General features: G+C 41.3%; 2 protein-coding genes across 3 annotated transcripts; both read left to right on the forward strand.

Moving 5' to 3' along the window:
• Positions 1 to 216: 216 nt before the first annotated feature.
• On the forward strand, positions 217 to 2,782 carry timm21 (translocase of inner mitochondrial membrane 21). Its single transcript, XM_053412342.1, has 6 exons — positions 217 to 776; positions 1,259 to 1,321; positions 1,442 to 1,539; positions 1,647 to 1,720; positions 1,924 to 2,029; positions 2,195 to 2,782. The coding sequence occupies exons 1-6, from the start codon at positions 461 to 463 to the stop codon at positions 2,285 to 2,287; spliced, it is 750 nt and encodes a 249-aa protein (XP_053268317.1). The 5' UTR covers positions 217 to 460; the 3' UTR covers positions 2,288 to 2,782.
• A 794-nt stretch (positions 2,783 to 3,576) lies between these two features.
• si:dkey-118j18.2 (uncharacterized) lies at positions 3,577 to 13,986 on the forward strand. Of its 2 annotated transcripts, none has more exons than XM_053412208.1 (5): positions 3,577 to 3,974; positions 4,222 to 4,326; positions 4,441 to 4,600; positions 8,618 to 8,750; positions 11,270 to 13,986. In XM_053412208.1, exons 2-5 carry the CDS (start codon positions 4,307 to 4,309, stop codon positions 11,488 to 11,490), a joined length of 534 nt encoding a protein of 177 aa, XP_053268183.1. In that variant the 5' UTR covers positions 3,577 to 3,974; positions 4,222 to 4,306; the 3' UTR covers positions 11,491 to 13,986. The 2 variants fall into 2 exon arrangements, with proteins under 2 accessions (XP_053268183.1, XP_053268184.1); XM_053412209.1 differs by having other exon boundaries at positions 4,250 to 4,326.
• Positions 13,987 to 24,935: the final 10,949 nt, after the last annotated feature.

The raw sequence follows: 24,935 nt of genomic DNA on the forward strand, positions 1-24,935 counted from the left end.
TGAGAGGCTTTGGCTTCACTTTTGGAGAAGCTGTCATGTCATTTATCTTTAAAAACGATCTAGAAGTGAGACATATTTTCCCTTTAACACTATAAATAATGAATCCTCTCCAGGCTGTGAAGAATGTGTACAGCTTTTTGTAAAAGGGGAAGTGGCAGCTTCTGTTTCCTCATACAAACTCAATATCCCATGAATCATCTGGATGATGTGTGACGACACAACTATGCGCCAGGATTGGTTTGACACACACCACCCCTGTGGCACAGGATCATGTACAGTATTCGAGTAGGTTAGTAGTAGATGTTTATATGTTGATCTCTATAATAACATTACATCCCTATTGGCTGCGTTAGGTTACTTCCTTAGCTTTAGCTTTAGCTTTAGCTTGCTGTCACGCTGTTAAAGAATATAGCACCAGAAGTTGCTAGCTGGTTGCACTGATTACATTGGAAGGACAATCATGGCTTACACACAGCTACTGAGAGCCCTGCATCGGGGGTTCCAGTCCTCGGCCACGCATCAATACGCGGTGCACGCGTGTAAACTCACGCAGGTCAGCTTGTTCGTCCACACCCACCGGACCGTGTGGACCCCGTCCTTCACACCGAGCCTCCACAGCCGAGCCGGGGCTGCTCCGCTCGCCTTGCCCGCTCTGTGCTGCCTCTCCCGGCAGAGTCTCCATGTGGACATCGCGGCCAGAAACCGGAGCAGCCCCGAGGACAGGGACAGATCCGTGTCCAGGTTTCAGGGCCAGACGACTTCAGGCGCACAGAAAGGTAAACAAGACCCTCAGAGACGGAAACGTGTCCTCTGTGCCTTAACTATCGTTTTTAATATGATCAACTGGTTTCACATGTTGAAACGTCTACTGTGAGTGAAGGGTTTTGATGTTTGAATAGTAATTGAATCACAGTTAACTTAATTATGTATACAACTTGGAAATACAGATGCCAGTGTTTTTAACAGCACCTGGTAGTAACGCGATACTACCGCCTGTAGGGGGCGGTAATTCACGTAAACATGTTTGCTAAGTTTCATTAACAAACAAATTAGAAAAGTGTTATAATAACATCATATAATTTCATGTGATATAATATAATATTACATTCATTTAACATTAAACATGATAAATAGAGATATTAACTGATATGAAAATGTTGTATCTAAAAAATATGTAACGATATTTAGCCATTGTTGTTGTTGTATTTTTATTATCATGGCCACAGTTGTAACCTCTTTCATCTCCAATCTTTTACAGTGAAGGAGGCTGGCAGAGACTTCACCTACCTGATTGTTGTACTAATAGGACTTGGAGTGACAGGTTAATGTAACATCATTAAATGTTTCCATCTAATTTCCATCCCAAACAGATGTATCACAGATTTATAAAGTTGAAATGTTTTGTCCTTTGTGTGTTTGTGTGTGTTTGTGTGTGTCTCAGGTGGCCTCTTATTTGTGGTGTTCCAGGAGCTGTTTTCTTCCTCCAGTCCAAATAAAATCTATGGGAAAGCCTTTGACAAAGTCAAGTCACATCCAGAGGTAAGAATGAGATCACTGACTGCTAAGGTCAAACAGTATCCGACTTCTAAACTGGTCATCACTTCACTGTATGCATGGATTTATTTACCTGCTTGTTGTATGTGTAGGTGATCGGTGCATTCGGGGAGCCAATCAAATGTTATGGTGAGACCACACGTCGAGGAAGGAGACAGCAAGTCCGGTAGGAATTGAATAGATTTTCCAACAATGGGTTGATTGGTCTTACGTGTGGGTGTGTTTTAATATGTCAGTGACTAAATATAACAATCCCTCCTATGTTCTGGTTTTTCATTTTTATATAAGTTGTACGGCCCTTATGTAAACACCTGTGTAGTGGTAGTACCGAGGTATTATCTCAGATGTGTATGTTTGTTTCCATCTCAGTCACACAGAGTACCTGAAGGACGGACTGAAGCATCTGCAACTTAAGTTTTACATCGAAGGCATTGAACCAGGTCTCAAAGGAACTGTACATTCAGAGTCAAAAGAGGTTGGTATTATTTTAATTCACTGTTTGAAATCATCTTTCAAAATACATGTGAGATAAATGACAGTAAAAGTAGTACAGTCCTTTTTTAACTATGATACCTAAAAATGATACACTTAAAGTGACGGTTACAATTCCACGGACTTATAACTTCCTGTCATTTTACAGAACAATGAAACAGGGAAATACGAGTTTCGATACATATTTGTGGAAGTGGACACCTACCCAAGACGGTCAATCATTGTGGAAGATAACCGATAAGAGAAGATGTGGAACTAGCTGAACAAATGTGGATAATGTGTTTCTAAAGCAGGTTTGTGTTATTGGACAAAAAGCTATGAGTGTAAACTGTAATTTACGAATAAAACGCCTTGTGTCAACATCGTAGTCGATTGGAACTTTGTTGCAACAATCTTCTTGAAATTGATGAAGAGCTTTGCTAAGCAAAGTGTCTTGTCCAATTTAACATGAAGTTGGCTCTTTTGTTTTAATGTAATTTAAAAGATTACCCGAAAAAAGCATATTTTCTTGTTTTGGTTTTTATTTTGACTATCAGACGAATGAATTGTTAAGTAACATGTAATCAAAATTATTTTAAATTGTAATAAAAAGGTTCTTATTTTCACAGAGACACAAATACAATGTGTGCTTATATTTTTCTGACTGTCTGATTGGTCTTTTGTCTGTATCAAATTGTACGTTTGGTTTAAGTTGGAGATTTGGTGGCCAATTTAATAAAACAGTTAAAAAATAAAAGGGGTTGAAGATTTTTTAAATATTGCATATACATTTGTTTTTGCTTGGAAATAAACACAGTCAAATAGACGTGCTCTTTTTTCTGATTTGTCCGCTTTTTGAAGACATTCACAATTATTTATTTATTCATTTATTTATTTTGCATTATTCTGCAGTTTCTCTGAACTGCTCTGTGGAGCTGTGACCACTAGATGGAGGCATAGAATTGAGAGACGGAACAACCTGATATGACCTATGATGATTATTTCATTATTTCTCACTCACTTATATGTTTATACTCATTTTAATGGGTGTTTTGAATGATTCTTCAATATATATTGAAAGATTTTACAGACAGACTTCCTCAGATTCCATATGAGTAAACAATGAACACGGTATTCTTGGAATACCGTGTTCATGTTATATATATGTTGATAAATGTATGATACTGTTATATTACACATAGACATTACATGTATGTGCACATTTTGTCACATAATATCCAGGTTGTCTGAAGAATCATGTGCTACCTTTACAGACCCTCGGAAATATTACCATTTAAGGCCCAGATCAGTACAATCACTAGGATAGATCAACTCTTCACCATTGCTCCTCTGATGGTCGATAATTTGTATTACTGTTCACAGTCATTCATCAGATGTATTTTTAAAGTATTTACACCCAGCAGCCATATGTTAGTTAGAAATAATATCACCCGACAACAACAACAACATACCCTCTTTCCATAGACTGCCTCTATCCTGTTAATTACAACGGAAGTGTTGAGGGGTGGCCGTTTTACGGGAAACCCTGAACGCAACGCACCACTCGAGAACACCTCCCACTGTGAAACGAAACGCAGCGTTGAACGCGCAGAGATGAGCTAACGGTGCTAACTCACTTTAACCCGAGCTAAGACTAGACTAGTTGTTTGTCAGATGCGGAGTGAACCAGCAGCTTCCCGGGTAACTAGCCGGTGACTCTGTGGGTTACAGCTGGAAGCCATGTGTATAACACGGGTCAGTTCCAGCTGTTGTTTTGTTCTCCTCCTGGGTTAATGTCTGTTGTTGTTAGGCCTGCTTCACGTTAGCCTAGCTTAAATAGCGCTTAGCTTCCGCTGGTTCCCGGAGCTCATCACGTCCCACAAAGGGCGAGGGGGAAATGACAAACCTCGGCAGCGGATAACTTCACACAGCCGGAGTGTCGCCAGGAAGTAAGTCGAAAAAGATCACTCTTATGGGTTTGTGGTAACAAAGTTTACGCTGGAGTCGTCGCGATAAAAGTTATCATCTGTTAACGTTTAGTAAAAGTGCCTGCGGGTTTAACTCGTGTGATCTTTAAGGTTTTAGATTTGTTAACGTGTTTGTGAATAACAATTAAAGTATTAAATAAAACTAAAACGTGGTAGTGATCTCCTTCTCTTAGGTTATTTAAACGATACAAAATCTGTTTGTTTTCAGGACAACTTGTTGTTGTCTTTTTGACCAGGGATCAGCGAGTTATTCCCCAACTATGAGAGCCTCAGCTCAGTGACATCACACAAACATGGAGCTGTACTGGTACATGTGAGTATAACTTGTGCATTTCCATTTATTTATAGGATTATATAAAGTATATACATGTTTGCTAACATCTATCTACCCCTTTTCCTATCCAACCCAATCTCCTCTCCTCCACAGAGTTGTCATCATATTCATCATCATCAAGATATTCTTCTATGTGTGCTGGTACCGATCCAGACAGAGGCAGCTGGCGGCCTACCTGAGCAACCCACGCAATGCCCAGATAGTCATAGTCGGAGGAAGAGCGTACCTCCATCAGATGTGTGAGCGACAGAGTGTAAGTTGTGCACTCAGTGTGTCTTCCATTTTAATCACATGAGCTACTTGTCAACCGCCAAAGTGGTTTCCTGCCTTCAGGATGTACATTTATTGTGGTGGGGTCTAATTATACACACTTGGGATCACATGTTTTCAAACACTTCTATTGAATTTACATATTTTGAGATTGTGAACACTGTTCTATAAAATATGAACATAGAACAAATAAATAGACAAAAAGTAATGGAATCTTATACACAACATTTTATCAAATTATTCCGTTCAATCAACATCAGCATTCATTTTCTTTCTGTAAAGGAAATGAAACTGAGTTTGGAAACTTGACAAGACAAGTGTGTTGCTCTGGTAGTTTTGAATCACTTCCACCTTCATGATGGCGGACGTGACTCAGGAGGTAGATCCCCAAAACAGTAGCATGTCGATTTCCTTCCCTTCTCCTTCTAAGGGCTATATCTGTGGTGTTCATTAGAAAAAGCTTTGCAGAAAGTAGGGCTATCTGAAATTGTGTGAATGGGTTCGTGCTGTGAGTGGTTGACAGGACTAGTTAAGTTTATCCCAAACCTCCATGAGGTTTTAATCTGGAGACTTTGCTGCTCTTCCATAATTTGAATAAACTGTCGGTTATTTGGGTCAATAACTTGTAGTAGGATGAACCCCTGATTAACCAGTCTGTCTTCCTCTCTCACCATTACGATATATAAATATACCACACTACTGCTTGCAGTGCAGAACTGCCCTAACAATGCATCAGTGTATTCCCACACTGTCTTTATAAAGATTGTACTTGAATTGTAGGTTCTTGTAAAACAGAATCGATGTAAGCTGAGAGACTTGAGCATCGCACACAGAAATACAAGGACTAAGCAAGAGAAATTCTAATAAAAGCCACAGCTGTGTTAAATTTTTCGTGGAAGAGTTGTTTGCTCTCTCTCTCTCTCTCTCTCTCTCTCTCTCTCTCTCTCTCTCTCTCTCTCTCTCTCTCTCTCTCTCTCTCTCTCGAGGGCATGTGATTCTCAGTCAGTCGCTTTCCCTGCGAAAACGACAGCCCAGGCTGCATTACACTTTCAGTTACCTACTTAGTGAAGTATGCTCAGAAGGTGCACGCCTCTGCTCTTGCTTGCACTTGGGTGTTGACATTTTTTCTGTGAAGTTTGTTTGACCTTGTTGACATCAGAGGTCGGGCAGGTCCCAGCTTTGACAGTTCTACACTTACAAAGAAGTGTGTGTGTGTGTGAGTGCCACTTTTTAAGCATGTTTGTAAAACTTGAACCATGCCTGAGAGATTTTTGTGTGTGTGTGTGCAAATATCACTAAAGATTGCAAGACAGGCCAGGACTGTTTCCAAGTATTATTGTTGCTTCCTGTTCTTGTGGGTAAATGGTAAGATAGATGGAAAATAATAAGTCTCTTCTAATGATTAATTGGCTTGACATAGTGAATAGTGTTTTGTCCGGGCTGCTCTTTAAATGTCACACGCTCATTGAAATAACCGCCACAGTTTTCTTGTAGCCTCTCTTTATCTTTGCAACTCGTGCTCTTCATTTATCTTGTGTTTTGAAAAAAACGACTTAAAAATGCCGGGTTCTCTTTTTATTGCCCCCTTGACTGTAGCTTTATCTGTGTTTATGTTTTCCAAGAGCTCCAGAACTGTATTGCCTTTCCAAAACATCAGCTCTTACGGCGTTGATTCTGTGGGCTACGCCACAGGTTTAAACAGTCATCATGTTCGTGCTTCCTCCAGGGCCTTTGTGCTTTACTGCCTCTCCCGACCACCTGGAAGCAATCGCCATGATTCACAACCTTCTTAAAATATGCTCGGTGAATCGTATAGAAAACATGTTTCTCTTGTGTTCAGTTCTAATGCTTGCCCACTTTGCACAGTTGCTGGTAGATTTAGCAAAATATTATTTAACAAATAAAAGAGGCTAACTTGTGAATGCATTTTGTTTCTGAGAGCAGGTTCAATGAAATCTAATTCTGCATCAAAATTCATTTAAGCCCTTTTCTATCATCACTCGGCCTCAGTCAAATGCAGGAGGCTCAGGCAAAGATATTTCTAGCTTTCATTGAATATTTGTGAAACAGGAAATAACCAATTCACTGGGGAGTTGAACGGTTTTTGGCCTTAGATTTCCAGTTGTGACATCCTGTTTGTTATTGGAAATGTTTGATTTCCAAAAATGTCCCTTCAAGCATGAGATTGCAATTCTTGGTATCTTATTATCTGACATATACTGGCTTCATGTCCAGTAACAGAGAAGGTCTCCAATTTCCTTCTTGCAATCATTTTGCAAGAAGGAAATTCCTCTTGAGCATCCACCAGGTCGTACTATTTTCTCATGCAGAAACTCCCCAGTTTGCTCCTGCAGCCATCTCCTTTCTCCTCCTCTGTTTTTCTTCTTTGCTCCTTCCTTTCTTCCTCTCCCTCTTGTTCTCTCCGCTGTTTCTGGTGTATAATGTTCCCTGTTTAGATTTTAATGGAATGTGCAGCAGGGAGGCCCCACAGTCATCCATTACTCCGAACCCTGAATGTTCTCTGGGTGGACGCCAAGACGACTCGAGTCTTGGACTTAAATGAATCACACACAGTGGGGGGAAAAGTCTTGATGTAGTACCACTCACTAAGCCTCTTGGACAATCTTCTTCTGGGCTACCTGAAGAGACAAAGTGAACCCCGAAGAGTGGTGAAGAAAAAAAAACGTTGATACATTCCGGCTGGAGATAGAGATTGGAGAGATTTATGGTACTTTTATTAGTTTCTTTTCATCTTTTTGTCTTATTCTATAGACAATAAATGTTTGTTCTTTTTAACGTGATGGTCTATTGGTAAATTTTGAACTAATTAAGTTATCGGTCTATCATCGGTGACCTTCCTGCCCGATCTGCACGCGTTTGCTTCCTGTTCCCATCGCAGTTAGCTGACTAACAAAAGTAAATAGCTGTGAGAACTTCTTCAAAGGAGATCGAGGACATAAGAGCCAACTGCTGCTGTAATGCTTGCCGATCTCGCTAAAGCAATTTTGAAGAGACTTTGTCTTTCACATATGAAGAACACAGCATGAGATTGTCTGGGTAACAACTGGAAAATCTCCGTAGCCATCAGATGATGGGTGGCGCCTGGGTAGAGCGGGCAGGACATGACGTTTAAATTCCACTGCAGAGAGCTCAATGTTCTTGTTTACATCACATCAGCACCAGCGTCAACCCAAAGTTAACATCTTCAGTCTGTTCCACATGCGTGGCTTTTTCACCCTGAAGTATTTGCATTCTTTTGGGTATTTTTGTTCTCTAGCGTTTTCGAAGTAAAAATAGAGAATGTCTACAGCAACTAACCCCGCTAGATAAATTCAGATTGTCTGGAGTTCATTGCGTGTCTGAGAGCAGCTTCAAAGATCATCTGATAAAACTGACTGTGACGAATGACAGAAGCTGCAGGCTCTCCTTCATTCTGAGCCTTGATTGGTTCATGGGTTGTGGTTGTAATGTATACAGCCACTGCCTATTCATGTGATGAACTGTAAGGCCTCTAACTCCTGCGTTGTGTGTGTAAACAACTTTATGGGGTTCAAAATTGTCCTGCAGGTTTGAGGTGAAAGTGTAACCTGCTGGTCATCCGGGTGCTGAAAAACGACACATCAAAGAGTTGGAAAACGGACAGTATCTCGCTCTTCTCTGCGAATACTGTTGGCTGTTAAGTGATGTTTGTACTTCCCTGTGTGTGTATGTGTGTCCTGAAGCAAAATATTTGAAGGGAGACTCACAGGAAGAGCATATTAATGAATAGATTTCAGAAGCACTGTCCTCTCCAGAGCTGTGTGCAGAAAAACCAGCTCACTTAGAATCAAGATAGTGCCAGAGGTGTACAAACTCTTCACTCCAGCTCATGGATCTGACTGTGTAAACTGCTGCGTGTGTAGCAGCAGATGTGTGTGTATATTTGCTCTATGTGTGCTTGTGTGCACTTCTGCATTTCTATGTGTATCATTAACTACGTGTGTTTCCCTTCCCTCTGTAGCAAACATCTGTGTGGCCGAGCTGGTATGGTGTTCAGGATGAACTGTCAATAGAGGAGCCCTCCACAACGCTGCCGCCCACGTCATCCGTCTCCCACCTCGACATGCCGCCACCATATGAGGCAGTCTCTGGAGGTAGCGCACGCATTTAAACACACACATACTCTGCATCTGCTCCTTCCTCATTCATCCAGATGATTAAAGATGAACCAGAAAAACTTCTACATTCTTAGTTTTTTAACCCATAACTTCCTGCAAGCCACAGTCTTCCACTGCCGTGACTGACCCATGGCATAGACTCCATGGCACAGGTTTACATTAATAATTCATCGCCCAAAATAATAAAATAAATGATCCAGCACCATCATGTTTTAGTGACATTTCCCATAATAACTGTGTTTACATTTTTTCCTTCTCTTCATGGTGTAAGTAAGAGTAGAAGAGTCTGTGTTGACTATACGGCCGCTGTATTTACACTGTTTTATTTACTACGATTAAGAGCTGAGGTCACTGTGAGCAGAGGGTTTGAACTGGAGAAAGAAACCCACATTTGGTGACAGACTAGAAACACGTGCGCCTAGAACGATCAAATTCCAGTTTATGGATACGAGTTTTGTGACTAGGCTCATAGATCATCGTCTTCTAATGTTATGGAAATGCTGTGAACACATCCCTCAAGTCATAGCAAATACAGCTTTGAATGAATTTACAACTTGAGTGGTCAAAACTACAAGTTAGTAGAAAAATGCAAGTTACATCATTCTTAATATCTACTCATTGGTCACTGCAGGCTGTGGTAGGTGGTAGTTCATAAATCCTTGCTTTCATCCAAACTTGTTTTGAACAGTTTAATATTATTAAATTTGTCTGCATGTTTGATTCAGCTGCTCAGCCCTCACATGCTTGCCAGCTTGTTTTGCCTGCAGGTTTAAGGTTTGGGATTCAACCCTGACTAGGAGCAATGGTTAAGCAATGAATTTGAGTGTGTGAGTCAACACACTGGCTAAATATTGGCTAACAACACCTTTTCACTCTGCTAGCATTGTCTCTGTAAATACCCTGCTGCAGGGTTTAGGTAAAATAAACAACATGACAATAAAACTTCGGTCACAGCCGCTCTTATTGAAAGTCATTAGCTTTATTAAAGACTTCAGATATTATGAGTAATAAAGGGGCTAAAGTTTAGTGTGATAAGCTGATCAAAGTCAGTGGCAGTACACAATCTATAAAACTCAGAATCTCACTTTGAATCATAAATTTAGATCTGTTATTGGTGTTCAGACAAGAATTGAATTATAATTAATAAACAGAAAATGTAGAACCATCAAGAAGTTGAATAACAAACTGTTGGATGGGAGAGAGAAGTAAGTTGTGACTTTAAAACATTTAAAGGTTATGTCTGTACTCACTCACTCATGACATAAGAGAGGATTTCATAGATGAATAATAACCAGAGAGGACTCATCTTTTCAATCAAACTCCCAAAGACACTTATAAGTATGTGGTGTCTGTCATAGATCAACACTGAAAATGTCCTGGATAAAACGATCTCGCTAGAAGTGAGTGGGAACCTGCTTCACCCTTAACTACACAGAGAGAACATATTATTAACCCAGGTACCTGCATATTTAGAGGTCATTACCACAACCAGGAAACTGACACCAGATGGAGTCTAAAGCACGAAGCTACTGCACTTCTGTAAACTGACAGGAACAGTTCTTCTGCTTTAAAAAGACAAAGTACACCAAGTGTCAGTAACTTAATCAGAATGAAGTTTTTTTTTATAAACACCATGCTATGCCTTTTGTGTACTGCTCCTGTGCCAGTGCAATCTAGAGTCAACTCATTTCAAAACTAGTAATAGAGAAAACAGTATCTTCTGTTCATATCTTGGCCACTTCCTACTGTTCCCTCTACGTCACTCTCATCCATTTATATATTTTTCAATGAATTGCTATACTTGGTCTCCCTTATTCTTAACAGGAAGGTTTAAAGGAGAGGAAAGACAGTCATAGTGTTTCCATTTTAACCAAGCCACTTTCACATCACTAACGACCGCTCAAGCTTTAGTCTCTACTTTTGCTCATTCAGCAGGATGTGGTTATATGGTCGGAAATGGTGTCATTTCACCACTGATTGTAATACGTCACAAGTGAAGCTTTTTCCTATCACTTGCTTCAGGGGGTTTTTAGGGTTTGCTCTTATAGATCTGTTTTTATCTTGCTGATTCATCAAGGTATCAGTACTGTAGGAAGGCCTTTATTTCCGACATAATCAGGTGATTTCACTGCCACTGACCAAGATGCTATTTTGAAATGGTTTTTTTTTTTTTTTTTTTCTCCCCTTAAAGGAAAAAGTAATTAACTTTTTATTTCAAGGTATCTTAGTGACATATTCACAGTGTTGCCATGTCTCCCTCTTGCTGTGCATAAATTCTAATGTGGAGTTATTTGTTTCTGCACCTTCCGGAGAAATTGGGCGTATTTGTTTTGATGCAATCGATCGTTGTAGTGCAAACGCAACAAAATCTTCGTCACATAAACTTTAGATTAGATTGTCATTGTATTTTGTTTAATCTTGCAGCCCTGATGTTATCACCTATTTGTCCTTGTTTATATATTTTCTCTGACTTTATCTCCTCCTCTTCCTTTCAGAGGACGACCTCAAGCCCCCTCCCTACAGCGAGTGTGCTCTAGTCGACGAGACCGACGCCCCCTGTCCCTCCCATTGCACTCCTCTCATTCCTGAGGAAGGAGACTCGTCCAGCATAAATGAAGCCCCGCCTCCCTACACAGCGTCCCCCTTCACACAAGTCAGTCTACAAGACGGCCCTATTAGCCTAAGTGAGTGCGAGTCGGCGAGCAGGTCCGCTTAATCGATCCCCGACGCCAGTTTGCCTTTTCCATGCACTGCCTTCCTACTTTCAACCTCAGTGATCGTCGCCAGCCTAACTCTCATCACATGAGAGCAGAAGTTTATTTGGACGCAAGTGTGTGCGTGCATGTTTGGTGGTTTTCAGAGACAACTTGTTTTTCTACTTTGCATTGTTGTCATCAAAAAAGTGGTCATCTGACGAGCGTGGCGAAAACAGATGACAACAGCGAGCCTGTGTGCCTCAGTCAGGACCGCAGAACCTGCCTCCCAGCATGGATGAGGATAACACCCTCGACTCAAAGCTCCCAGGAAGTCGCCGAGCTACAGATAAGCAGAGAGAGACAGAGACTTTAGAGTGTTTTCTTTTCTTTTTTATATTTCTTTCTCCCAAGTTTTCTGTTAGTCTGAGGCCACTTCCTTTCACAGATTAATTCACTTTTAAAGCGGGGGGGAAGTTGGCGAAATCAGAGGCTTGATAGTTGTTAGTACTTGCTGCTGTGCTACACATTACTTGATGCTCGTGTGTTGACACTGTTCTCAAAACAATAACTAAACAACAGTCTATGGTGATAAATGAACAGTCTCAACTTCTTCAATCTGTCTGCACATTTGTTAATGTGCAGACAAAGAAGTATTTAGTAACAATTGCACTGCCCAAACTTAAAGATTGACCTCGTTAGCATCACTGCAGTTGTTTAATACATCATCTTGATTATCACTCTGGGACATAATCAGGCGTCCCCAGTGCTTGTTACGTCTGTGAATGGAAGTGAGCGAGGGCGAGCAGGAAAGGGGAACACATCGATGAAATAAACGGAACACATTGTGGCAGTAGACAAGAGATTGTTCTCTGTTGATTGTCACTGTTCCCGTTTTGTTTCTGTTCCTGTTCCTGCTCTCCATTAACACCTACGTGCCAGGATGCAAGGTTCTGTCCAAACATCTATTTAGGTCTTTCTTAAAGGGTCCCTTTAAGTTCAGCCCTGGTATCAACATCCGTCCTGTGAGTTCTGATCCCACGTGGACGGCGTGAAGGTCGTCTCTTCATGCCTGACTTTAAATAATGTCCTGAACGCGTCTCCTGTGACCACTTGTGATATGATCTCACCTCCCCGCTCTATATGCAAATAATCATGTCATTTCTGTTCGCAAAGACCAAATCATGTTGTTCAAATCATGTAAATATGTTTCTACTTGTTTATGTTACATCTTTAGGACCCTTTTCAGACTTGACCTCATGGAGACCAAAGCCTGGTCCTAATGAGGCCAAATGTCATATCTAAGGTCCTGGTTAAGGTTTGGTTTATCATGTACTTTGTGGTTAGGGTTTGGTATGAATTATTCAAGGTTAGGTTTAGGTATATAGGCTTTGGTTTGGCTGCCCACAATGATTGAGAGTCAATGCATCGTCCTAAGGATAGCTGCACTATCGTGTGTATGTGCATGAGTGTGTAAGAGAAACCACTGCACATCTTTACAAATCAATCTGATTCTAACAACTGCCACATGCGTCCCAGATCACGCCCCAATGTGATCGGATCTCAAATGTGACCTCAATGCTTCTGTATGCGCTCACATCTGTATTTAGAGTTCATGATCAGCCATTACAGATGTGACAGATTCCAGGTCAGAACAGTTGAACTCGCGACGACACATTTTCTGGAGTGGTTCACCCAGTTGTCGGATCAGATTTGATGTTGTGAATTGTAATATTCAGTTTGGATGATGTGTTACAAACCTGAAACAAAAAAAAACGCACAGCTTCCTGCTTATGCTCTAAAGTCAAAACTCAGTTATCACATTTTTTGTCCTAAGAAAATGAAGCCATCAGCTTCTGTTCCTTGTCTTCTTCATGTGAATCTACCACAGGCTGGTAGAGGTCAGTCCGCCAACTGTGTGTGTTTCCTCTCCTGTGTTCTCTGTTATAGTATTGCTTTTGGAAAAGGTTATTACTGTGCTCTTTGCTTTTTATGTGTCACTGCATTTCAGATAAGTCTGTATAATGATGATGCTCCACCTCATGTTTTGTTTGCGCAAAAATATAGTCTGTGTACAGTTTCTGATAGAAAAAGAAAAGCAATTAAATGCTGTATAAACATACGTTTGGGCCTGTCGGAAACTTAAATATATATATATATATAAAAAGAATCTGAAAAATGTCACCACGCAATGTGTTACAATGATAATCCTCCGTATTGTGATGACAAATCGTGGAGCAGCCACAATCTCTCCTGTGGTTATACAATCTGGACGATGCAACTGAGAAGCTGCGTTTATACGACACTATAGCAGCAGCACGATGAAGACTGACCACCCAAACTTTAGTGTTACAGGCGTCCACTGTAACCCACGACCTGTTGGTCCACTTCATGTCCATTACTGTGGTGGGTGACCTGTCCAATCTCTTCAGTGAGTAGCTTTGTGAGTTGAGGGGATTTTCTTTTTTGTCTGATTTTTGGGGAATTGTGTCTTCTGTATTAAACTGTTGTTCATAATATCGCAAGTGTTATTTTGCTTTACTCTTGGATGGAGTCTCCTCAGGACATTATACGTTATTTACTTACTTCACTTGTATGTCTTCCCCAGGTAAACTTTATGTTTATCTTAGTCGTATATATCTTGGTAAACTATGTTAAGGAGCTCAAACCTTAAAGGGATACAAGAGCAATTTGACTCAACTCAGAAAAAGACGGGTGTAAAAGCAGGAATCGTAATTTTTCGCCTCTCGGATTGGTCAAGCTCCAGGAACACCGATTCCTACATTTCACATATTTTATCTTTATTATTAACTTGTGCTGTCCCCCCACCAAGTTTCAAGAAAAAGGCTTCTGCTGAAAGACAGAAACGGCAAAGAAAGCATAACCTCCTTGGCAGAGGTAGTAAACAATAAATAAAAGCACATAAGTACAGTTACAGTTCAATGTGTCTGGAGTTGAACCGAATTCAACAAAAGTAATAAAAGCTCTGAAGACAAAGTAATTAATCAAAAGCACAAAATGACAGCAGAGGTTCTAATTTATATGTGAGGGGGGGCTGGAGTTTGGGAGCATTTGTCATCAGGAAGTTTTGTGCAGCATCGTAGCTGATGATAGTTTCACCCTGTTCGGTTCTGATTGGAGGTTCCAAACAGAACATTCCCAGATTGTAACATACAGATTTGAAGTGTTATCATTCCGAGCCGTAAATGGGCCGGATGAAAGTGTGACAGTGTGGGCCAAACACTTTGCCACAACTCCTAAAGACCTGTTCAAGTTTATTTATATTATACATTATTAACAAAGATCAAACATGTACTTGAGATTGTTCAGTGGTTTCTAACCGAGGGAACAGAAGAAGTAAAGGAAATCGGGCTGGGGTTGTAAAATCGCTGTATTTTTTGTCCGGTGATAACAACTGTCGCTCTCCTCTAAGTCTAAATTACAGTCTGACAAACTGGGGCAGCCCGGGTCACCGCACTTTCTTCCACTCTGTCTTGATGCCTCAGAACTGGGCTGGGTGCAGCGGGACGGAAAAAGCAAATACTCCAAGGTGGTATAGATGGTTTCACTTTGCTCTGATGTCCCTGGAGATTTCTCTCTGTCATAAGACTGAGGCTCATTCAAGGTCTCTGACACGCTGCGTCTTGTCTCCCGTCCTGGGCAGAGGGAGGAGATGCAGGGGGGTGACATTGGTAGATACATTTCACTCACCCCTAAAAAAGACATCTGCTTCCAAATGGATCAATAAAGCGTCGTGGGTGGAGGAGATGCAGGTTTGGAATGTCAGCTGAACGTCTCAACGCCTCAGTATTCAAGGAGCTGAGTGATTCGATAGATCTGTAAAGTCTCTTTTCACTCATCCTCTCATCTCATTTAGCAATGTCATTGGTTCGGTGATATTTGATATTTTCCATAATTGAATTATTTCCGTCACGTCACAGTCTCCTTGGGAAAGCGTCAACGTTTTTTAGTATTCTCATCGCTTGCGCCTTTTACATCTTTTATGTCAAAGTTACCCACATGCAGAGTTAACTTTCCCCCTGCAGCCTTTTAGCTTTCAGAAACAATCTGAATCCTCAAACTGCTGTGTGAGGATGAGAGGTGATCCGTGTCATCTGACGGGTGAAATCAGGGTCGGGGGGCAGCAGGGCAAATCTGCTCTCAATCTGCAGCTCAACACAACAGATGATCCCTCGTCCAAAAAACTGCTGCCAAAACACTTCATACTTCTTCTTCTCAGGGTGAAGTCGGTACCGTGAGACGACTGACGGCGTCTGTCTGCCAACCGTGTGGATGGATGATGGGACGATGGGCCCCTGGAAACAGAAAAGTATCTCTGTAGCCGGTGTGCATCTGTTTGTAGTTGTTTTTGAGTATTTTGTGGTTGGTGTGTATCTCTGTGGGTGTTGGAAGTTTCTATGTGGTGGTTTTGAGTCCTTTCTTCATCTCTTTGTTGGCGTTTTGCATGTCTTTGCAGTCAATCTATCACTTTTTGTAGCAATTAATTGACTTCATGCATCCAATCCATGATCCACCAATGCCCAACATCCACATCTTCTCTGCTTTCTTTCTTTCTTTGTTTCATTTGAGCTGCAGCTGCGGCAGATTGTAGAAAAGTTTACTCTTATTTCGGGAATTAAAGGTGACCTTTTACTGCATTGAGTTTTCAAACAAGTGGAGTTTCTTCATTTTAATCCAAATCGACCTCTGCTGTGTTGAGTTTACTCAGTGTTGAGAAATAAATGAAACAAAGTGCAACAACAGTCAAATGCCAAAATCAACATTTAACCAGATTGTGGCTGCTGTGGTTGTTCCTTCTCCGTCCAAAACTAAAGTGAATAACGGAAGAAACACAAGGGCTAACTCCCCCTACCCTTATTCTTTACATTTCAGTTTATACCGTTTTTTTTGTGTTCTTTTATTATTCTTATTTGTGTGTCCTTTTCTTTATTTCCACTTGATACGTACAACAGAACCACTGAAGCCTTATATGAGAAAGAACGTTGGTCCCTCGTCTCTTCCCAGTCACTGTTGACATGAAGGATGATTACAGGGACCTCAGAGCTGAAATGTTCATATTGTTACGTCGATATTTCTGAGCGACAGGTTCACATATTTCCCCCGATGCGCCACTAGAGAGCAGTGTTGCACCACTGAAGGTTCCAGCCCTACGTTTGTCAGCTGCCTAGATTGATGTCTTTTATTACACGTTTTACTGACAGGAAGAAAACAAATTGCATTGACTTTTGCTCCAAAACTTGATGCTTTAGATGGAAAAAATTATTGGGCACCATCAAGATCAATTGTGCTGCAGCTCTATGTAGAACGAACAGCGGCATACATACTCAAGGACTTTCATTTTTCATATCTCAGCCTCTCAGCTGCTGCATCACTAAGCTGCATACAAATAAGCTGAGCACGGGCAACTCAACGTGCACATAGAGATTTCTGGTCCAAACAATATGGGATGTGAAGCTCTCGTGTGATAAATGGAAGTAAAATGGTCATTAATGTGAATATTAGAAACATTATTATATCTGATTAATCTGATATTATTCTATGTTTGCAAACGGTTATTTAAATCACCTTTAACATTTAATTCAGTGACCCATGTGTTCATATGTCTGTTAAATATAATATTAACAATTCTATATACAGTGTATTTTGCTTCAGGGAAAATATGAGCATTTTTGGATACAGCTAACAATGCATTATTTGAACCACCTTACATATCATTACATGTCTGTAAAAACAGCTGTATATAATTCACACAGTACAAAACACTCCTCGAGGACTTGCACCGAAGCTTCCTCAGGATCATTGAGGTCTCTGTTGTCTGTCAAAAGACGTGTTGCACTTCCCAGCCTGGCATTAAGGTGCGTTACCAAAGTATTCAGAGGCTGGTATGCCTGCAGTGGCCATGACACTAAAAGAAAAACGAGCACCACATCGTTTGAATTCAGCAGGAAAGCACATTCCAGGCATGGGTGAGGATGGATACGATGTCATAAACACTGCTGCTAATACTTCTGTTGGCCTCAATCATTTCAGACCGGAATACCCACCACTAATGTGACTAAAGATTTGTTTTTTTCAACGTTATTTTTTATTATGCTTCAAATTCTATCATCAAGGAACCTAAATGAGTTTTGCAGGTCATTAACTCAACAGATTTTCTTCATTTCTCGGCCTCCGCACCAGCTCTTCCTGCTCTAATTTCTTTCTTTGCTTGTTAACTTGGTTCATTTTTATTCAACCAAATATCCAGTCAATTGCTTTTTGGAATATGTAGTCAAAGCGTGGAAAAGATTGAAAGATATTTACGTGTGGCAGTGATCTGCAAAGAGGCACGTCTCTGATATGTCCCCCCCCCCTGACAAAAAAAGTAAACACAGAGAATGTTTTAAATATAGATTTCTGAAGCACACCTTTGTTTTTCTTTGTTCATTTCTTCTTCCCCATGAATCAAATCACGACCCCTCAGATTCGTCTCGGCTCCCCTGGGAGGGGGCCAAAGTCTTTGGCTTGGAAGAGCCAGAACTAAAATAGCTCCACTTCGCCCAGCTACAAAGTGAAAGGTCAGCATTGATAACTTCATAATTTAATATAAAATCCATTATAACTATACTTACTTCTACTGACATTTCATCATTTTACAAATCGGTTGAATACATCTCGCTGACGCTACATTTGAACATTTACTTAAAAGATTTATTTCAAGACCTTTAATTTGTAATGACGTATATTCACATTGTTTTATTAAGGATCTGAGAACATCTTCCACCACCGATAAACAAATAATCTTGCCGGGTTGTCTGATCTGTTTTCTTTTATTATCCATCTTGGGTTTTTCTAAAGGGCACTGGTGTCAGCAGCCGACATGCATTAGTTATTTCATGTGGGATCAGAGCCTTTTTATTTAAAAGGCTTTGATAAGTGATGAGGAAAGAAAAACAAGACTATCAGAGAAGCACTGACTGTTTCCCTCAGTAAAAAACCCTGTCGTCCTCTCTCTTGCTTTGGTTAACATCAGGCGTTGAAAGCATGATAAGCAGGTTCAGCCTGGGCCCACTTCTGTCTTTGTGATGAGAGGCTAAGTGAGGATGTCTGAATGTCAGAAAGAGCATCTGGTGCAGACTGGGCATAATGACGCTGCAGCCAAGATAGAGGGGTTGTTCAATTTTAACAATGTATTTTTACGTTTCTGGATTTAATCATCATACATTTTCTTAAAGACTCAGTGTTGATGGCTCCAGCACTTATCTTTGCTAAGTCTTTGCTAAAAGAAGCAGAGTTTCTCCCGCACTGTCTTGAATCTGCTGGTAACTCGGTTTGGAAATGTCTTGCCTGTCTAATCACAGAAAAAAAAAGTTCTGCAAATGGAAAGTCGTCATCCGAGCATCCGTCTGTGACTCGCATCCACCAGTGGCTTCGTCTGAATGACGGAGGGTAGAGATACAAAAAACACACCTCACCTCCTGGAGGACCTGCAGCTCTCCACAGCACTGGTCTATGAACAAAAGCATTCATCTATCTATCTATCTATCCATCCATCTATCCAGCCATCCCTCTGCTGCTCCCACTGCACTGTCAAAAAACAAATCAGCTGAGACGCGCTGCGAAAACAGTCTGGAAGTAAAACATCTCACTCAGAGAGATGTCGTAAGTCTTATCTTGATTCAGCGTTCCGATGTGTTGCGTTTCCCCCTCGGTGGGTTGGGTTTGACGTGACGTGCATCTCGTTCTACCGAGCTTTTCAGAGTCGGATGAAATGTGTCAGCGGCGTCTCGCCACTTTTTGCGGGGTTTGTCAAAAACCCTTCAAAGGTGCTGGCGCTGAGCAGATTGGGTTTTTTCTTCGGGAGCTGTCAATACCAGACAAAGACCTGCAATCCACAGAAGATTGGAGCCGTGCAGGAGAAGTGAGGGAGTCGGCAGAGAAAAGGCGAGTCTGTAAATCCCTCTGAATGGCCTGAAATCCTGCCGACCTTTGACCCTGTGTGTATTTCCCCCCCAGCAGCCCGCGGGGCCCTGATGCTCAGCTGCTCTCCCGAACATCCACTTCCAGGTCTCTTTGTGAGAAGTCGCCTCCTGTCTGGGGCCCGACGACCTGAGAGGACGGCTGCTCCCTGTTTATCAGCTCAGTGAGACTTCACATTTTAATTGAATCGTGATGTTTGAGCTAAACTGTGCCTGCTGCGGCTTGGCGGAGCCCCTTAAGAGAAGCACCTTGCGGGCTTGAAGTGCGAGTCTGAAGATGACAGCCAGTCAGAGCCGCTCACGTTGACGATGCAGAATTCAACATCATGTGCCAGGACTGCTCACGCTGTCATCACCGGGAATACTCTCCTTTTTTTCTTTTCGATTTTGGTTGTGCAGAAATATCACAAAGCTACAGCTGGGCTGGACGTGTGCGTGTTTACACATCAGTTGTTTGTGTTTTCATGACTTTGAATGTGCCAAGGTTTTTCATGCGTCCATTGCCAGAGATGTACTTGGAGCGTGTGTGTGTGTGTGTGTGTGTGTGTGTGTGTGTGTGTGTGTGTGTGTGAAGACAGCAGGGAATTAGAGTCGTGCTCAAGGTGTGTGTGTGTGTGTGTGTCTGTGTTCTCACATCACTCACAGCTCAGTGCTCTCTCATACTAATGAGGATGGACGCGTCCACACCTCCACTGTCTTTGATGTGTCACGTTGGCCGACTCTTCTGAGAGTCTGTCTGGTAAGATTTGAGATAAAAAGGTTTGGAAAAGTGATTCGTCAGCAGCTCCTGCCTCGTCCACCTTTTACATCTATTTAGAATATTTTATCAGACGACATGAGGCCGGATCCTAAAGCTAATTTTGCAAAGATTCGTGGTTTTATGGCGTTTACAGTATTATAGTTGTATGTACAGAGATTAATAATAATAATAATAATACATTTTATTTGTAAGGCACTCTTCATCCGAGAATCTCAGAGTGCCACATAGTTAAAATCAAAGTCTTAAAAATAAACAAATAAAAAAATTAAAACTCAACTCAAAGTAAAAACGCCTTCTTGAATAAAAAGGTTTTTAGGCCAGTCTTAAAAGAGTGTAGGGTCTGTGTTGCCCTCAGGTGGTCAGGGAGACAGGTTCCATAGGCGGGGCGCAGCTGAGCAAAAGGCCCGGTCGCCCATGGTGTTTGGAACCCGAGGGAGCGAGCTACTTGTAGATCTGAGGGTGCGGGTGGAGGTTTGGGGAGTGATGAGTTCTTGTAGGTAAGGAGGTGCATGTCCATTTATGCATTTATGGGTGAGGAGTAGGACTTTGTAATCAATCCGGGTTGAGACAGGGAGCCAGTGGAGTGGCTGGAGAATTGGAGTTATGTGCTCATATTTACGGACTCTCATCAGGATCCTGGCAGCGCTGTTTTGAATGAATTGCAGTTTTTGGATGTTCTTGCCAGTGATCCCAGTGAAAAGTGAATTGCAGTAGTCCAGTCTAGAGGAGATGAATACGTGGACGAGCTTCTCTGCATCTGACAGGGTTAAAGTGGGACGCAGTTTGGATATGTTTTTGAAATGATAAAAGGAGGTTTTGCACAGGTGTTTTATATGGTCATTAAAGGTCAGGTGAGGATCAAACCTAACTCCCAGATTAGTGACTGTGGAGGAGAGGGGTATGACCTGACCGTCGAAGGTAAACTGAGTTATGGAGGCTTCAGTTTTGCTACTGTTTAACTGGAGAAAGTTGCTGCTCATCCATGTCTTTATCTCCCCAAGATTTGGGTCGTTTAAATGTATTTTGGTCGTAAAGTTCCATGTTTTTATTTCTATTTTTTCACAAACTGGATATTAAATATACCCATTCATTTTTAGCTTTTTGTCTCTGGAAAGGGTAGGAAGTGTAGGAGCTGCAACTTATTTTTTTAAAATATTTATCTTATCGATTACCCTCACTTTCTGGTTCTTTAAAATATAGATTTTTCTAAACTCAGGGTTCTTCATTTTATCGTAATTTCTGAAAAGTGCAAATTTGTTACATTTAAGAAGCATGAAACAGTTAATTTATGGCATATAAAAAAAGGTTTATATAATTGGAAGGATTTGTCAAATATTAAATTATATAAGTTGTAGAACATAACTTTTTCTGCAGTGGCCTTCGCAAATTGGTCTCACTGTCACTAAACTTTGGTCCAGACTGTAAAAAGTTGTGCATAACATTTATTGTACCATTCACTTTAAATAAAATCCTTTCAGTCTTTTCCCAGAGAGCAAACATTCACTTCTGGCCTATTTGTGGCCCGGACAAAATGGTTGTGAGCCTAAAGTGACCCACTAGCAAATGTGGCCCAAATATCCCAAAATAAATGTGGGCCTTTTTTTGGCTAACATGCTTTAGGCAAGGTGTAGTCTGGATGGGAGCAAAAACTGGCTCATGTATTAAAGGGGGAATATGGCCAAAACAGTGAGAAAGAAAAAATATCGGTCCACCTTAACAGGAGCAGACTGCCCAACTGCCATGTCATCCCATGCCATGTGTGGGCGGGATGACAGTGTGGGGCCCATCTTGGCAAAAACCATTTTACTCTGCAAGTTAAGATATTTGCTCATTTCACATTTTTGAACGATGAAATCGTGTGAGTAAAGCTGCTGCAAACTGTTCACCATTGTTCTTCCAAGACCGAATCAAGTGAGACTCCTCCGGTAGAGAATGAATGTTAACTTTTCTCATTTTCTCTTTCCCTCTTTCTTAGAGGTACTTTTATTTGTTTGTGACTTTAATAGTAGGAACCAGATAAAGGACTTTATTTACTCAGTCTCATTTGCACTCGTATGGATGGAGGCTGAACCCATTACGGCTCAATTAAAAAACTAATTTCAATGGTTATTATAACATTATTTCCAGACTGTGGAACCTGCAGACTCCGTGTCAGCGCTGTACGTCGTAACGAGATAGTGATTGACTGCTGCAGAAGAATCCGAACTGAAAAGTCAAGTGCACGAATTGAGCGACAGACCATCAGAGCCAGTTTCTCAAAGAAGCCATCAGGATCCGGACTAATTGCATCAAGTCCGACCTTCCCCTCTCATTGCTCCAACCCGAGCCAATACATGTTCTGCTCTCCGCCTTGACTCGCCTGCGGGAAGGGGAAGTAAAGTTGTGGTAATAAATTGTGGCGGCGACATTGTAACTTCTGCTTTGGTGTGACACTGGAAGTGTTATCGTTGTAATTGTAGCGCTGATAAGGGCTAATTAACTGATAGTGGTACTCCATTCACTCAGATGAAAGTCAGGGGATAGAAAAGAAAGGAAATATGGACGTTCTGTAGATCTCAAGGAAAAGTAGATCCTTTTATTCCCCCTGATTGAGTTTAACGTTGAGAGGGCCTAAACGCCAAGAATGCTGAGTAATCTTTAACACGGCTGCCACAACAATGACCTACACCAAGTAGGATGAATTTCATCACGTCTGTTTCTATTCAAATTACATGACAAGCCTCTCGCAGGAAAACACTGCACCTGTCACACCGCAAGCTTTGATCTCGCGATGATGACCTCTTTTATTCACTCCTACTCTTCCTCCAGAACCCGGAATAAGACTGAGGAGCAAATCGATAGCAACAGCATCCTGGAGAAGAAAATAAAAACTGCTGTTATTATGTTTTTTTTGGGGGGGGGGGGAGTAAACTTAACGAGCGAGCAAGAACAGCGCAAATCTTCCTTACCTGTATGCAAAGCTTTTGATCAACTTTCCAGTCGGGCTGGGGGGTGGGGTGTGGGGGGGGGGCTTTATCGGCTCTATCCTCCTCTCTCACAGATGAGAAACAATGTGCTTTATTCCATTACACAGTAAATCCAATCTCATGCTTCACGCTCCGCGGAAGAGTGGCAAAAAAGGGAGCGAGTGAACGAGGTGGCACGGGGGAAGTGTTGACACAAATCCCCGCAATCCCTAAGGTGACGCGGCTCGGTCACCGGGGTACAGTTGAGGGATTCTGAGCAATTAGCCAATCAATTAAGGGTTTTGATCGGGCTCCCGCGGAAGCCGTTGTGGTATTACATGCGCCGTGTGATGTGAGATGTGTGTGCGCTTGGCTCCACAAAGCACCAAAATCTGGTTGTTTATTCATTCGGTTGCCTGTTCCCACCAAGAGGTCACACTTGGGAAATCAGCGGCCAATCCTGCGGGAAATCTTTCAAGTCTATAATCAAGAAATGATTCGCATATTGCGGCTTAACATGTGGCGCAGGGCACAAAGAAATTCCGCTAATATCACCACGGAGAGTCCTACAACTCATAAAATCAAATGAGCGCTTGTGAACATGACTGGTTTGAGTGTCTCTAGAATTCCTCCATTACTGGTGTTGACTCCCCCAGACATCTGATGAACGCCTGAATTAATAATGGATCACGAGGAAATAAATATTTAATTCCTCTAAGTCTGTTGCAAACAGCTCGTAATAGTCACAGATCTATCGTCTGCATGACTCACAGAGAAATTTAAAGCCTTTAAAAAGGAAAAAGGTTCATGGAGTCCAAAGCAAGCTGGTTTCGCTTTTATAATATTCCAGACTGTGGATTGAAACGGCTCTTTTCTGGTTAGTAGCCATATTTTATAATTATACTGTAGAGACACTAGTGTTACATTTCCAAATCCAATATGAATATCTAGCCATGTAAGTAATGTGGCTCCATGGATGGCTTGTCTTTGAGAATTTGCAGGGACATTCATGGTCCCCAGAGGATGAAACGTAATGGCTCTTGAAATATCTTAAAAATGAATCCTAATCATTTTGGGTTGTACTACTCTTATCTGGTTGGGTGCATAATGATGTCATGCATGTTTTCCATATTCTAATGATCATCGTGCCATTAAGACTCTAGTGTCAACAGCAGGTCTCCATTTTTGGCTTTCATTTTAATATCTGCACAACTATGGGAAGAGTTTCCATGAAATTTCGTTCAGCCATTCATGGCCCCTTCTAACAAGTTTAGCATTTGATCTTAGCATTTAGCTCAAATCGCATCACCGATATTGTTAATATAGCTTAATAGAAAAATATTGGACTCTCCAGGATAATGAATTGTAATCAAAGTTTATGAAAATCATTTTGACTTTAGAAATAAAGTTAAAAAAATCATTGTTGCTATAATTGCATTCATTCAAAATTGACCAATGTAAACTTAATTCATATCGCACTTTTAACCCGATTGCTAATGATTTAATTTACCAGTCATCAGACCTGATTAATTTAAACCTAACACAGCCTCACTCCTCTGCTCCTAGGGAACTGCCTTTTTACACATTTTCTTTCAGCCTCTGATGATTCTTTTTCTTTTAAGTGCAACATCTCTCAATCTGGCCACTTCCATTATAAACCGCCAGCAGCCCCTTGTTCTCCTTTAAATTCCGGCTTTTAAGGGCACTTTACTTCACATAAGCCGTCCTCACACAGTTTGTCTCACACACCCTGACTGAAGTGATCAGACGTTGGCTTTCATCTC

The sequence above is a fragment of the Pleuronectes platessa genome, chromosome 20 (genome assembly GCF_947347685.1).
Source record: "Pleuronectes platessa chromosome 20, fPlePla1.1, whole genome shotgun sequence".
Classification (NCBI taxonomy): Eukaryota; Metazoa; Chordata; class Actinopteri; order Pleuronectiformes; family Pleuronectidae; genus Pleuronectes; species Pleuronectes platessa.

Coding starts and splice junctions, on each gene's coding strand:
- timm21 (XM_053412342.1), top strand. CDS start 461: ATGGCTTACACACAGCTACTGAGAGCCCTGCATCGGGGGTTCCAGTCC. Junction 1,540..1,646: donor AAGTCAAGTCACATCCAGAG/GTAAGAATGAGA, acceptor TTGTATGTGTAG/GTGATCGGTGCATTCGGGGA. Junction 1,721..1,923: donor GGAAGGAGACAGCAAGTCCG/GTAGGAATTGAA, acceptor TTTCCATCTCAG/TCACACAGAGTACCTGAAGG.
- si:dkey-118j18.2 (XM_053412208.1), top strand. CDS start 4,307: ATGGAGCTGTACTGGTACAT. Junction 4,327..4,440: donor ATGGAGCTGTACTGGTACAT/GTGAGTATAACT, acceptor TCTCCTCCACAG/AGTTGTCATCATATTCATCA. Junction 8,751..11,269: donor ATATGAGGCAGTCTCTGGAG/GTAGCGCACGCA, acceptor TCTTCCTTTCAG/AGGACGACCTCAAGCCCCCT.